The sequence below is a fragment of the Agelaius phoeniceus genome, chromosome 5 (assembly GCF_051311805.1).
Source record: "Agelaius phoeniceus isolate bAgePho1 chromosome 5, bAgePho1.hap1, whole genome shotgun sequence".
Classification (NCBI taxonomy): domain Eukaryota; kingdom Metazoa; phylum Chordata; class Aves; order Passeriformes; family Icteridae; genus Agelaius; species Agelaius phoeniceus.
The window spans coordinates 22,367,005-22,382,030 of NC_135269.1; the positions used below are offsets into that span (position 1 = coordinate 22,367,005).

Below are 15,026 nucleotides of genomic sequence, written 5' to 3' on the forward strand. Positions count from 1 at the left end.
TGTTAACATCTCTGAAGTAGGGTCACACCAGCAGCAGCAACTAGTTCAGCCAGCCTGCAGACTGAAGCAGACATTTCTGCACCAGATAACCTTGATGGCATTTTCAAGGTTTTCTTCTGCTCCAGAATCACAATTCAAAAATGATCTTATGGTCATTTAAATGAAAGCTGAGATTCCTTGTGTGTAGGGGAAAAAGTGAGAAGACACATGGACCAGGTAAAAAACCCAAATAAATCCTAGTTCATATAAAAGACTCGAAAAAGATGAGTCTTAAAACTAAGCTGAAGATTTATTAAAAATGCCCCTAATTAAAAACATAGAAAAAGAAACAAAAAGGAAAAAAATTCTTCCCCTTCTTCCCCAAGCTCTCATCCTATAGGCCACCTTCTGGGAAAGAAAATAAAAACTTTCAGAATAAGCCTACTCATTAATTTCAATAACTGAGGCTTGTTACAAATCATCCCAGCAATTCCACATTGTGCAGGTCACATTCAGCTCCAAATCAAAACAAGACCCGTGAACCCTCCTTGAACCATCTAAATACCACCTCAAAATTTATTTGCCACTATAGCTACAAGGCCATCACCTCCCCATGGAAGGCACACAGAAAGATTACTGAGAGCAGCAGACTTCTGGTGATGTAATGCCTTTGTCCTGGAGCAGGAACCCTGTTTGATGAACTGCAAGAGCAGGTTTCTCTACACCCAATATTCTCAAGCAGTGAGAGGAGTACCCAGCAGGTGAGGAAATGAGGCTGTGGGAGGACTTGAGAGGCACCACCACCCTGCTTCAAGAGAGCTGCTGCTGCCCAGAGGTTCAAATCAACACAACAAGCGTGAAGCACATGCCCACGACTATCCACAGCTGCAGAACTGGTAGCAGTGCCATTTTAGCCTCAGATTACAAGCAAGAAAAAGATTTGGCTTGGCTGATACAATTGGGGGAGGCAAGGAACAACTAGATGTTGTTCATTCTTCATTCTAGGTCATCATTATGCTTTTTTTCAGATTTTTCAACTACATTAGCTGGTATATAAAGAGTATCCATACAAGACATTTCTTTCTGAAAAATTTCTTCTAAAAGAACACAAAATATTCTCTAAGGAGCAAGAGGACAACAGTACATCAATGCATCTTATTCCAGAAAATCAAAGACAGACATGACTAAGACAGGCTTCTGATACAGGTAGCTAGGATCCCCTACAAATGTTTTGCCATAATCCTAACAACAGTAGTTTACAGGATAAGTGTCAGGGAGCTTGTAAAGTCTGCTGTGTGTGGAAATACACATTATCTCTTAGGGATCTTTCATGTCTCAAGCAGGATTAAAAGTAGAAAGGAAAAGATTTTAAAATTAATATATACCAAGCTATGAGAAAAATGTTCAGAGAACTGTAGCTTAGTGAAACACTGGTCCCTCTTCTGTGATGGGAGGCTGTTGTGTAAATCAAAGTGAAAGGGGAAGAAAGCAGTCTGCAAAGACTTTAATGCTTGTTAGAGAAGTAAGGAAGATCTTAGCAAGTAACAAAAGGGGAAAGAGAAAAAAGGGAGCAAGTAACCACCTATTTAATATTGTATAAAGAAATTTGGAAAAATAAGAGACACTGGGAAAAATGAAAAAAAAAATCTACCTGTTTCTGTACCAGTATCAAAAGCTTTAATTACATACAAGAATTATTGTGACCACTCAGTTATGTGCATAGGCTCAACCCAAGTATACTGCTGGCATATAAGTTTCAAATAAGACAAATGCTTAAAAAATAATTTACAGAAAGTTCTAGCCTATTTAGGAAAGATCTGAGTGGGCAAGCAGGGAATGGGCACGGCACAGTTTCAAAGAGTTGTTATCTGTTTCTAGCTGACTGTGTCTCAGAGGTGTATGATTTCAAATGCTCGTGGATTAACATTCTAGCAGATAAAGCTCAAGAAATGGTACGAGCTGGTGTGTCTGCTACACGCCACTGAAATCATATTAGATAGCACACAGGATGAGTGGCTAGATGAGCACCTCTTCATAACACAGGGAAAATCCCATCTGATCAGCTGGAATTTCTAATGCGACAACAGTTGCAGGAGGCATAGGGGGGCTGGTATCAAAGAACACCCTCCAGATTGCTAAATTAGAGAAAACAATTTCTTAGTTCATGAAGTGTTACATTGAAAATGAGTAAGTCCATATTAGATGCCATCTTGACAGAAAAGAGCAATCAATTGTAAAAATATAAATTGGCGGTAGCTTAGTTAAAGTGATTGTGACAATTGCATCTGGATATGTGCAAGGAGAATAGAGACCAAACCAATGCACCTACATACATACTCAGCACTTGAGTGGGACCAGAGGTACAGTGGCACATTTTTCCTAGACAGACAGATTGCTTTTCGGGCTTCCCTGTCACATCCCCGCACTTGAACACTTGTATATATGCTAGCAAGTGAAAAAAAAGAAAAGCTGAGAGAAGAAAATAGAAAGGAAATTAGAAAGGGAAAAAATAAAATTTACAAGGGAATCCTAGTGACAGGAGGTAAAATCCATAGTCAGAGCTGGAAGATGATAATGTGTTTTTAAAGCTTCTCAAGAATAGAAACCCCAGCAACTGCATTGATCCGCTACTATGGGGAAAAGGTAGAAACATTCCCAATACTGAAGGAAGAGCCAAAGCATTCAATACGTATTTCTGTTCTATATTTGGAGAAAAGTCAGCTGTTGCAGTCTGTGATAACAAAATGCCTTCCATTCCAACAGTAACTAAGGAAGATGTTCCAACAGCTACCCAACAGCTCTGTGGCTCTCTTATCTAGCTCAAGCTTGCAAACAAAAGGGATGCAACCAGATAACAAGTGGGTTTTAACTGTACTACAGCTGTGGACATATTGAAATGTGGACACTCTGCAGTCTGCTTTGAACTGCATCACCTGCACTTTGAGCTCTAATAAGCCCTAACTACAAGCACTAACATTAAACCTGCCATAAGGCCAAAAGCACACTGTGATGCAATGGCAACACCAAATGCAGGTGTTTCTTGCAGCCCATTATTATTAAAGCCTTGCTGCTGCTCGCTGAGTTTGGCCAGCCCCCATCATACCAGAAGACTCCATCAGGAAAGCAGCACTACTGCTAAAGGAATGAGACTGCAGAAGGCTGAACAGGGAAATTTAATTTCAAACTGAAGGAAAGCAGCTCCTCACAGCCAAAAGCCACACTGTGTCCACATTTTATGCAGAAGCTGGATTCAGACCGAGGATGAAGACTCAATCATTGTCCTACCACAGCAAACATTTCAAGAACCATCTACAAAAGGTCTGACTTGAGACTGGAACAGCAACATGCTCTACAGCATCTAGAGGGAAATTTCTCCAATTCAGTGGCTGCTTTCCATGGCTTATCTGACTCCAGCAGAAGATCCCAGGGAGAGAACAGGGGAATCAGACCTCTGCTAGTCCTGGGTTTGGGCATCCCTTGTGTCTTGGGGGGTTTTATTTGGTTGGATTGGTTGATTTTTATTTGGGGTTTGTTTTGGTTTTTTGAAAGAAGATTAGAGATGGGGCTGGAAGCTATCTGGGGAGAGGCACAGAAGGCAGCCTTGGGCACACATGCAGTTCCTATGGAGATAAGAGGATCTTCTTTGAGGTCAGTTTGCTCCTTTGGGTGCCACTGGAGACTACCCTGGCGGCAGAGTACTGCTCATTTGTGAGACTGCCTCTGCTCAGGATGCTGGATTATCTGTGATTATCACAATTTCTGAGACACAAGGTAGATTTCCTCTCAGCATCCAAAAGGACTACAGGAAGCCTCACTCTGCATTATCCTGTTTATGAAAGGAAGCAAGAATACAAAGTGCATACAATAAATCATCCAGAAAAAGACCACAATTCCTCTCAGATGTTTTGCCAAGCAAATAAGCCAAACACTGGCATATTACAAGAAAAAATCCAACATTTTGTTATAGAGCAACCCATTTCATTACTGAAAACTGGATTCCCTGTTTTCTCTTCTGCATGTATGGTACAACAAGAGGCTTCAGAAAAGAGATTACTTATTTAAAGCAACCTATCAAAGGCTAGTTCATCTTCCACAAAAAGCAGAAAGCCTGAAACAATAAAACACCCTGACATGCAAACAAACCCAACAATTTTTAAGGACTGTCCTGCTACTGACTTATCACAGTAGTTAAATTTAAGTCCTTAAATAAACTTCAGGAGATCTCAATTCATAGGCTTATCATTCAAGTACATAAGGTTAAAAAAAAAGAAATGGATACCACTAAAAGCTTTTTCGAGTTTGTTTGGGATTTTCCTCTCCTCACAACTATGCTCAAGAGCACCATTCAGGAAGGCACTGCCAATTCTTCAAGAGAAAAAAGCTTAGTAACTAGGAAAGGTACTTCACTGAAAACATGTTCCCAAAAATACACTTTTAAATTAAAACCAAGAACACCCACATGAACAAAACTAAATTGTGAAGCCAGAGAATTCAAAGTTAAACACTGAAGAGCATGCAAACATTTAGATGTAAGGAATTCTCACAGCTCCAGTTTGGGCATTCATTTGCAGAAACAGAATGACTATGCAGCCACTCCCAGGATATAGCAAACATGAGTTGGGCAGCCAAGTGGGAATTTCCATGAATTATACCTGTCAGCCTTACTGTGGTGGATCAGGAGTGAAGTCTGCAATCCTCCAATATCTTCTGAGGAGAATCTAGCTGGCTGAACATCTACAGAAGAAAAAGCTTCTCTGTTGCTGTGTTGCCACCCTAGGCCTGATTTTCAGGCTGTTTCTTCTGCATTCTATCACACAAGGATCTAGTCTGAAGTCCACACTGAACTGGCACAGAGCAAATATACTTAGGTACTTGTAAGAGGGTAACAGAGTAAGCTCCAACTCTGGTATTTAAACATAACTTTTTTAAAGCTCAGTTAGTTAATAACTGCCTTAATACCTTCATAAAGGGAAAAAAGTTGATCTCCCTTCAGTTTTTCCATGGAGTAGCAGAAAGCTATTACACAGCATCAAATTCCAACAGAAGTCTATTTTTAGTGTCAAATCAGGAGTACAATATCCAATTGAACTGATAAAAGGCAGAAAGATTCTCTCTGCCCTAGACTTGTCAGTGTTAAACAGGGTGTTTCTGTGGCTGTGGATTCTGAAGAGGAAGTCATAAACCCAAAAAAAAAAAAAATCAGCTCAGCTCCTACATCAACAACTCATCTCTTCATAGTCCACAGAGGAAGTTATACCAAAGGATGAACTGAAGCTGATGGCATCCAATTCAAGGTGTGAGACTTCAGGTAGCAAGAAGGAAACTGCTTCCAAAACCTTATCAATCAAGCTGCAGCACCATTGCCCCATTTTTTTTGTCTCTGTGTTTACCATGTCAAGTGGCTGCACTGCATCAGCGATTAATCAGCGCAGCAACATGCCAGAAATTAAGAAAGGGTATGAAGATGAAAGTATTGCAACAGAAGGTAAAGGAGAAGACAGAGCATAGCTCTCTTGCCTGGACCACAGGGGCATTTACTAATATGCTGAAACTTTGGCTTAGGTCTGTTGATAATAAATGGGAATACAGATGGAGAGTAATACCATCCTGCAGAAAGGGACTCCTTCTGGCTTGTTTGTGCAAAGGAAGGTTAACAATGTTAGTGAGTTATTCAGGAAGTAATGGATACCTTCTTGCCCTGAGCAAATTCCTTTTCAATAACAGTAGTATTTTCCTAGGCAATATGACTATATCAAGGTATAATGGCTACTATATTTATCTACAGAGGCCCTGTACTGCTGGGATCTAATTTACTATGGCTTAGAAAGCAGTTTACAAATCCTGGGATAGTAAAGTTGCTAGAGAGAGGAATAAAATTCTATCCTTTATTGCTTGGGTTGAAAACTGGGTTTTAATGTCCCTTTTTAAGGGTATAAAATGCATTCTCTTAAACTTAGAGACTCAAAGACTAATAAATCCTTAAAGTAAACTGTAAATACACCTATGAGAGGGAAGAAATCAGCTAACAAATACTACAATCTGCCCATTTTTTTATCCTTATCGTCACAGATACCTTATTTCTTATTTCTCTTTTATTCAAATAACGTTCTTTCATTTGACCCTCTAAGAAGAAGAAAAATCCATGACTTTCCCTAGCAGCCTTATGTACCTAATGAAGACAAAATAGCTGAATGCCTGAAATAAGGCTTCAGCGTGGGAAATAGCACAAGGATATAATCAGCAAAGAAGAAAGGAATTACTGCAGCTAATGAAGAGCTAACACCAATAAACACTGAATGACATCTCCTGAAAAACAACAAAACCCAATTGCTAAAAGACTTTGGTGGAACACAACCTGTGATAAGTATGGGTGGGTGGAAAGAGACCAAACACACGTGTTAAGGACTGCAGATATTTCCATTACATAACGGGAGTAAGAAAACCCAGGCAAAATCGCCATTAGCAGAACTAAAAGCAAAATATTTCAACAGGGGTATTGGCAGTTGTCAAGCCACATAAAGGAATAGCAGATTGTTCAAATGTAAAAGGCATTAATAAAGCATAAGAAAAGAGGTATAAATAGATATAAAACAGAGAAAGATTTTGAGATGACAGAAAAGCCACCGGAAAATTTTAGTTATAGAATATAATATCCCCAACTTCAATTCACAATGATCAGCAAAGGTCAGTTGTCAGAAATGCAATTCTGTTTCTGATCTCATTCTGAGCAAAGCACTCTTTAACTATACCTGTGCCACCACCATCTAGCTGGATTACTCTCATGGCTGCAGCAAACAGTTCCCTCCATCTGACTCGTCCCTAGGGGAGCTATGAGCTTAAGACTATTTAGAAAAGCGTGTGTGTGTAAAGACTGACTGCACTACTGGTCTCCCACTTTATAAACAAGAGAGAATCTATTCTTCAAAGTCTTTTCAGTCTATACACTTAACATGGAACTTCCAAGAGGCATACAGATAGATACCTACCTATGATTTAACAGATCTCACATGCACTGAGTACTGAAAACACTCACATTTTGTCACATGGGATGTCCCAACAACCTGGCATTTGTGTCAATGATTGTACTTGAATCAGGAGGATTTTGGCTTTTGTAGGAGCAGACTGGCTATAGATCTGATATTCAGCATCACTGCAGTCTGTGAGGTCACATACTGTGACCTTCAAACACCTCACATTAAGGCTCATCCACCTTCCCTTCTTTCTCTGACAGGCAACCATAACAAAAAGCAAACCTAAAAACCCCACACCCAAAGAAAAAGTACTGTGAATTCCATTCTGTTGCATTTTCTGATCAAATCCTGGCAAAATCAGACTCTTGCATTAGGTATTAATTGCAGCCTCCTTATTCTTCCAATCCCTTTCTAATAAAGACAGACAGAATGAGTAGCAACTCACTTAGTTTAGATGAAATGAATGGTTTGAAGTAACTATGGCTAGTCAACACATGCATTTATTGTGTCCTAGGTTCTATGCAATATAGTCTTATTTTATCTGAATCCAGATTTAAGCTCTGAAGTGTAACCATGCCATCTGATAAGTATTGTAACTGCTAGAGAAACTACACACTTGGATAACAAAGCAACAATATATTAAATTGTTCCCTGTTCCCAAATTTCCAGAAAGCAACAGTGACCAGAACAATCTTTTTTCATCCTTGTGCGACCTGAAGAATGCAGTTTCCCTTTCAGATAAAGGCCTTTCTATGGTTATCTAATGGTAATGTCACTACAAACTGGATTAGAGATGCCCAGAAACCTCGAAATTCGTACACAGATAGTCAGCTGTATCCAAAGTCTAAGTCTGAAGGAAATCAAATGCTCCAAATTGTGCTTAATGTAGTTAACTTTGCCCTTTAGGTAGCATAAACCAGTAAGAACATATTACACAGTGATTAGATTAATTCTTGAGTAAAATTCAGATGGCTGGCTCTATCTGTCTATTTCAAATTATTTCAGTGACGATCATTTTTCCCGTACTCTGCTCTGCAGCAGCAGCTGCTCGAGAAAAACAGCAGTTCTCTGTCTGGGGTGAAGTTGACAGCAACTGGGGACAACGCTGCTGTCAAGAGTTCAGCTCCCAGTTCTGAAATGCCATTCTACTGGAAATACCAAGGAGCCTAAATCCGGCTACATATACCACGGGATGTAAAATATCTCTATCTCAGCTTTCAACAGAAAGCTCGAGTCTCATGACATTTACTCCTTTGGCCCCTGTCAGTCTTCCTCCAGACCCCGCAAAGGATCGGAGCTAGCTGCCATAAATGGTTGGAAAACAAGATGTTGTTCTCCAAGCACTTGGAAATGAGCAGCACTGTTTTAGCTTAGAGAGACCATGGCAAGGAGCCAGGGTGACAGGTGCCCTAGAAATAAAGATGAGGATCAAATTGTTGTCAATGTAAGCCGCTGCTGTCCTCCTGACCTGTAAGAAAGGGTAGCCCATGCTCTCCAGGTGTAGCAGCAGGAACAATGGACCAGAAAACACGAAGACGTGTTTGCTGGTAGTACCTGAAGTGTCTCCTCAACAAAATCCATCTGCAAAGGAATTTCAGTGGGTCTCATGAGATGCAATCCTATTGCTAAATCTTTATAGGGCCTGGCAGCAAGCCAGCTTGATGCTGCTGTGACATCAGAGTGCAGTTTGTTGAAATCCAAAGGCAGCAAGTGTTAAAACCACAGATTCCTCCTAAAACTCCATGAGCTACAAACCTCTCGTGTGGGCAGCAGCAGCAACTAAATGCACTGAACAATTGGCTGGCCTTTGGAAACAGAGGTGGGAAGAGACGGGTCATGGGGGACTGCCTGCCCTCACCCCCAGGTAAACAGCAGCACAGCATCTGCTGAGGTTTTCAGTTAAAATCCATGAGACAGATCTCATCATTTTATCAACAGCCTCTGGAGACAGCAGCCTCTGACCTTTATCAGGAAGAGCACCCTTGTCCTCTAATCACAGACTTCCTGGAAAATGCAATCTAGCTGGCAATTAATACAGAATGGAAGGGGGGAAGGGGGGAAAAAAGCCTCCTAACATCAAATTATCACTCCAATATTTTTTAAGTATGTCCCCACCAAAATGCAGAATTCAAGCAGATTCTCACAACCTATTTCACTCCCACAGGCATTATTTAACAGTTTCTACTAAAAAGATTTTTCTCACCTCTCCCTCCACCAGAAAACCTGCCCCCTCCCACTCCCAGTCTTGCTTTGCAGATGTTGCCTGCGGCAGCACAGCATCTTGCTGTGAAAGCTCCAACGCAGGGGTGCAGAGCGTGACCTGGGCAGAATTACATGTGCCATTTCCACTGGGAAATCTAAGAGACTTATTAAGCCAGGACAGTGCCGATTAATCTACTAATGGAATGAATCAGAAGTGTGTTCCTGGACCCTTCCCTTTCACATCCCAAAACCTCGGGGGAGCTGAAACCATCTGGCAAATGCCTACTCTGAGCAACATTATGCTACTGCTGGAAATACCTCTCCCTTAATACTAAGAAGAATGAAACCATCTTCCATCCACCAGGTAGTCTCGGGAGCATCTGCGTAGCTGGCTGAGGTAGGCTGCTTGCACACAGCATCCTTCCCCAGGCAATGCAGAGCTGCTCACTCACCATGCAGGAGAAGCCAGCAGAACAGAGAGCAATCCTGTTCATTTACTCGGGGTCCCGCTGAAGCTGTGCCGGACTTGGTGTAAGGCACAGAGGTGCAGATCCCAGCCGCAGGCAGGCAGAGGCACGCTCCCTGCCCAGCCTGAGCAAATGCTCCTCCTCAGTCCTCTCAGTCCTTTCTTCATGCAAGTACGGTAGCAAGGACAGGTTTGTTTATGTTGATTAAAGAAAAATAATAATAACGATCTCTCTTCTAAATACATTCATAATGGAAATCTGACCAGAGAGCTTACAGGGAAATCAAAACATCAGACCAGTCCAAGGTCCATACACAGCAGATATTACTAAGACAAAATGAAGGACTGACTCAGAGATGCTGAATACCCCATACTATTTGAGTAATAAGGATGCTCAGGAAGAAACAGAGCTGAGGCAGCTGTTACAAAGAAAGGATCTTGGGCACTTTCAAGATCATATAGGAGCAGAGGAACCTCCTATCTTACAATTTAAACACACACACAAAAAAAAAAAAAAAAAATCCCAAAAAAAAAAAACAGAGAAAGACCAGTCATGTGGCTGTGGAATAATGTCAGTGCTAACAATTGGCTTTTAACTGTCACAAAATAACACAAATGCAGGACAGGGGAGTCAAGAGGTCCTCCATGCTCAGGGACAGCACAGAGTAGAGTATGTTTAGACCAACGTCCATCAGGAATTTCCTAACTTGTTATTACAGACTCCTAGAAACTGGAACTCTGATCCCCTAAATTACCCTTCCACTACTTCACTACATTGAATCAGAAAATGTTGGTTTACTCCACAATATCCAATTTAAGCCTTTCTTGATACCAATTAAGCTGTCTTCAATGGACATAGTAAATAATCAATCCCAATCCTCCATATTGTCTATTCTGTCCATTTTAAAAGAAGGAACAAGCTTGGTATTTTCCTATTATGTCAGGCTCCCTGAGCCTCCTTTTCTTGGTCTTCCCTGGACATTTTCTAGATTTCACCTGTGTAATGTCCTGAAGTGCGTACAAGTAGGCACAGTGCTCCACTTGCTGTATTAAGCTGCAAAGAATAACTGTCTTCTGCAGTTTACTTGACACACCTGGAAATGCATTCCAGGTTTTCAAGATTACAAAAACCAGCACCACATACTCAGTTTGTTATCTCCTATTACCCCAGATCTTTCCTTGGATATTACTGCTTAGCCAGTTAGCCTCCATTTTATACTGCATAAACAGTTCCTTTTGTTAATACTGCTTGGTTTTATTTAATTTCATATTGTTGGATTTCAGGGCATTTCTGGAATTTACGGTGATCTTTCCAATTTCTAATCCTATCTTCCAAAGGCTGCCAGGCCCTGCACATACATATGTTCAGTCACTGTTTTATTACCCTCAATTTTGATGAGCACTAGAGAACAGCAGAGCAGGCAAGCCAGACCACGTTAAGACTCCAGATCAGACACACACACACAGAAAAGCATGATATAATTGTTCCACATACGGTTTTCCAATGAGGTGTTCAGCCCCTTCTTAATTTCACCTTTCATTTGTCTAGTTTATGTAAAGGTCATGTGGGACTATGTCCAAAGCCAGTAGCTTTCTCTGTCTGCCAGGCCTGCTGCCATGTCAAACAAAAAAACAAAATTGATCTGACATGATTAGCCCTTAAAAATTAGCAATGTATGTCTGCTGTTGGCTTAATTTCCTTTAGTAAAGGATCTGACCATAAGCATCTGATCTTTCCCAGCATCTTTCCACATTCTGTAACTGCGCTGACCAATTGAATTTCTTGGGATCTCTAAGCACCTTTAAAAAAATTAAGATGCAAGAATAATATTTATTCACGCACATGCTCTTCATTCACTTGAAAGCTGTGCGATTTCATGATGTGCAGAATACACGCTGGGGAAACCCCACCACGGAAGCACAGGCTCTGCATGCCCAAAGGAGGGACCAACTTTCACAGTGCCAGCAGTGCTGGGCAGCACCCCTCCCTCTGGAAGAAACCAGCTCGGGCCAGGATTCTGCTCAAGCCAGGAAAGCCTGGAGAGTGCCTGCTTAGGCTCCCCTCTAGAGGAAGGCTATTATGAGCACTCCTCCTCCAACGACCCTCCTGGATCTGCCCCTGCTCACAGATTAAAGGCTTTTGTGGAAACCTTTTCCACTGTGATTCTTCAGCGAACCAAACGGTGGGACAGGACGCACGAAGGGGCTGCCCTCTCCCCACCCCTCTAAACACTACTTCCCTCGCCCAGAAGAGCCGCTCCAGCAGCACCTATGAGGAATCACCCCCAGAGCCTTGCGGGACGCCAGAGGCCGAGCCCCCGTGTCCGTGCGGCGGGCTGTGCTGTGCAACCCGAGGCGGCGGGCCCGGGCCGGGCCGAGCCGGGCCGGGCAGCGCTGGGCTGGCCGTGCGCCGGCTGCCCTCTCCCGGCAGCGCAGCGCCAGCGCCGCCCGGCCCCGCGGGGCACCCCCCTGGCACGGCACGGCACGGCACGGCACGGCACGGCACAGAGCCCTCTCCCGGCAGCGCAGCGCCAGCGCCGCCCGGCCCCGCGGGGCACCGCACAGCACAGAGCCCTGGCTCCCAAGAGCACGGGCTGTCCGACAGCAATGCGCTGCGGTACCTCTGGGTACCTAGAAATAACAGCTGCACAGGTATTATTCAAGCGGTTTTAAAAAAATCATTTATATATCTATATATATATCTAGATAGATAGATAGATATGTATATGCTGAGGACCCCAACTTCCCCTCATCCAAGAGCTTTAAAACCACCTCAATTTTAAGTTAGTGATGTACAGAAGAACTTTTCCCCCATAAAAAACACCTAAAGTAGGCAGCTGTTGCCACAGGATGCTGTGGATGCCAAAGGTTTAGGCAGGCTCCAAAACCATTTAGAGAAATTCAATAAAGAAAAAAATCTATCACAGGTGACTTTAAAAAAGAATAAAAATCTATAGCCAGGAAATCCCAAAGCCACAGGATTGCTTCAAGAGCACAGCAGAGGGGAAGTATCCCCAAATCTTGGCGCTGCTCCCTCTGTTTTAAGTACTTGCTATTAGACACTGTCAAAGCCAGAACACTGGAAGGCAGAGACCTTCTGTCTGACCCGGAATAGCTGCTTTCATGCCCTCCATAGGATATCATAGCTATCAACAGGCCATTTTCTCTGCACCATTTGGTTTTAGTCCTACAACTGATCCCGACTACTTCTAACACACATGCCATACTCTGGCGTAATCATTCAAAAGGGAAAATCTAAACAAGATGCTGTCCCTCTTGCCAAAGGAACTGAGGGGCTTGGGAATCTCCAGGATAAGACATGGAATAACACTCATATGGTCACCACAGGAGAAAAAGTGGTCTCCTGGTATCTCCCAAGGATGACTCACATCTCCTCTCCTTAACCCTTAAGCAGAGATGAGAAATTGCTTGAATCAGAGGACTCAAACATGAAAGGAATTTGTATTACATCATGCAAGCCCATTTCCTGCCAACGCCTTACAACCCCAGAGCTTTGGCCAGACTATTCATCAGCAAGGTATTTGTTACTTCCCTTGAGAAGCTGTTTATAGGTCTTAAGGAGCTTACTTCGAGGAAGTCTTCCCATGTACCTGAATTAGGTGCACTTCTTAACTATTTCTTCTCTTACAACTTTTTTCACGTGGTTACTTATTATCTTTTGTTATTGATTATGAGAAAGGCATGCACTGGCAATGGAGTTTGCTAGATATGTTTCTGGAAGGTATTCAGGGCTCTGTAAGGAAAGGATTCTGTGCCTTGTATTCAGAGATCAGAAAGGCAGCAGACATGAGGGAAGAGGGGAATAAATATACAGCCAGAGTGATCTACTTGCAAGACTCATGTCAACTGCAAGACATTGTGCTTCCTGTATTCTTTAAGAGGTTTGATGCTAGGAAATCAGCTAAACAAAGGAAAGGAGAGATTTGGGGAAATGTGGCTAATACAAGCACAGAGACTTGGTTCAGAGTGAAATTTCAGAAGGTTTATAACAAGCTAAGCTATTTGGTGGTTTGTGTCTTACAACATTTTTAATCCCCCTTATAACTTTTTTAACCCCCTTTTAATCCCCCTTCTTGCAGCATCTTAGGGATATAGTCTGGCATGAGAAAACAAGGAACCACTTCTTCATGCTTCAAGTGATCTAGCAAGTGCCTGACCAAGACAGTTCTGGATTCAGGGGAGATGCATCACCAGATCAATCTCAGTAGATCTTGCTTTTCCAACTCATCCTTAATTGTTTAAACTTCAATCTGTAACCAACTCCTCCTTCAGTTTTTAGCTAAACATTCTGTTCTCTATCTTCCTTCTCACAAACCACAATTTACATTTTTTTAACTCTCTTCACTCTCTCAACACGTTTTTACCTTCTGAAAGTACTGTGAGTTTTAAGCAGCGTGGGATGCAATCTGGTAAAGGACTTCTCAGGTTCCTTCCCTCCTGCAATGTTAAATGGCTTTCCATAAGCACATCTGAACTGGCCCAAACTCTTCATAGCTTCATGATGCAGTAACATCCCAGCAGTTCTCCCCCTACACACTCTTGAACCCCTTTGTGTGCAGCCACCTCAGAGATGCTTCTCACCTCCTGAATACATTGGACATTTTTGCCCAGACTACATTCTCTGAAATGAAGCTCATTTTCTATGGGATACTGCAGGTAAATCAGTAGTAGAATATCCCTTCAGTCCTGTCCAGTACAGTGTAGAAACACTTCATTGCTTGCCTGAAGAGGGGCTGTAGGAGCCAGGACATAGCAGATTTGGCAGACTTACCCCAGTCCACCTAATTTTAAACCTAAGCAAAGTGCTTAGTGTAGTTTTCCCTCATTAGCTTGGTCCCATCCCAGATTTCAGGTTAATTGCTTTCAAGCCAAGAGGGACTCCTTAAAACTACCAGGAACACCAAGCCTGGTCTTCTCCATTTTACTTGGAGGATCTCAGAAGCTTCCTGATCTTTGTCCTGGCTATTTACTCACAGAGTAAGGTGTTAAGACTTTATATGAGCCTCTCTAGAACCTCTCTCTGCCCCTGAGTTTAATAATTTGTATTAAATACACTTTTCAAACGGAGAGTGTAAGAAACAAACAACCCAAAACCACACAAATCATGCTCCTTTCTAGCTCCTGAATAACTTTACACTTCCCTGCCACCACCTCACAGGTTACAGAGCCACATAACATACATACTGGAGGTTTTATTTTCATGGTCAGTTACTAGGAGGAAAGCAAATTAAAAACTAAAACTTTTCAGGAAGACTACTTAGATTTGAACTTTGAGACAGTGAGTCTTTGTTTCAAAGATGACCAAGCAGGGCACTAGAGACTGTGAGTTGGTGCTATTATGGTACAAGTGAAAACAAACAAGTGACCAAACCATTTTCCTCCAGGAT

The 15,026-nt window shown here is 42.2% G+C and overlaps 1 protein-coding gene across 14 annotated transcripts in view; it reads right to left on the minus strand.

Moving 5' to 3' along the window:
- The window catches only part of RBFOX2 (RNA binding fox-1 homolog 2), a 171,060-nt gene that overhangs the window by 116,032 nt on the left and 40,002 nt on the right, over window positions 1-15,026 (minus strand). The window contains exon 1 of one of the 14 annotated variants that reach the window (XM_077178529.1): window positions 9,605-9,714. The exons of the other annotated variants lie outside the window; for them this stretch is intronic. Coding sequence (XP_077034644.1) covers window positions 9,605-9,646 — 42 coding nt within the window. The 5' untranslated portion in view covers window positions 9,647-9,714. Of the gene's footprint in view, window positions 1-9,604; window positions 9,715-15,026 lie in introns of those variants that run through there. 14 annotated transcript variants of the gene reach the window in all.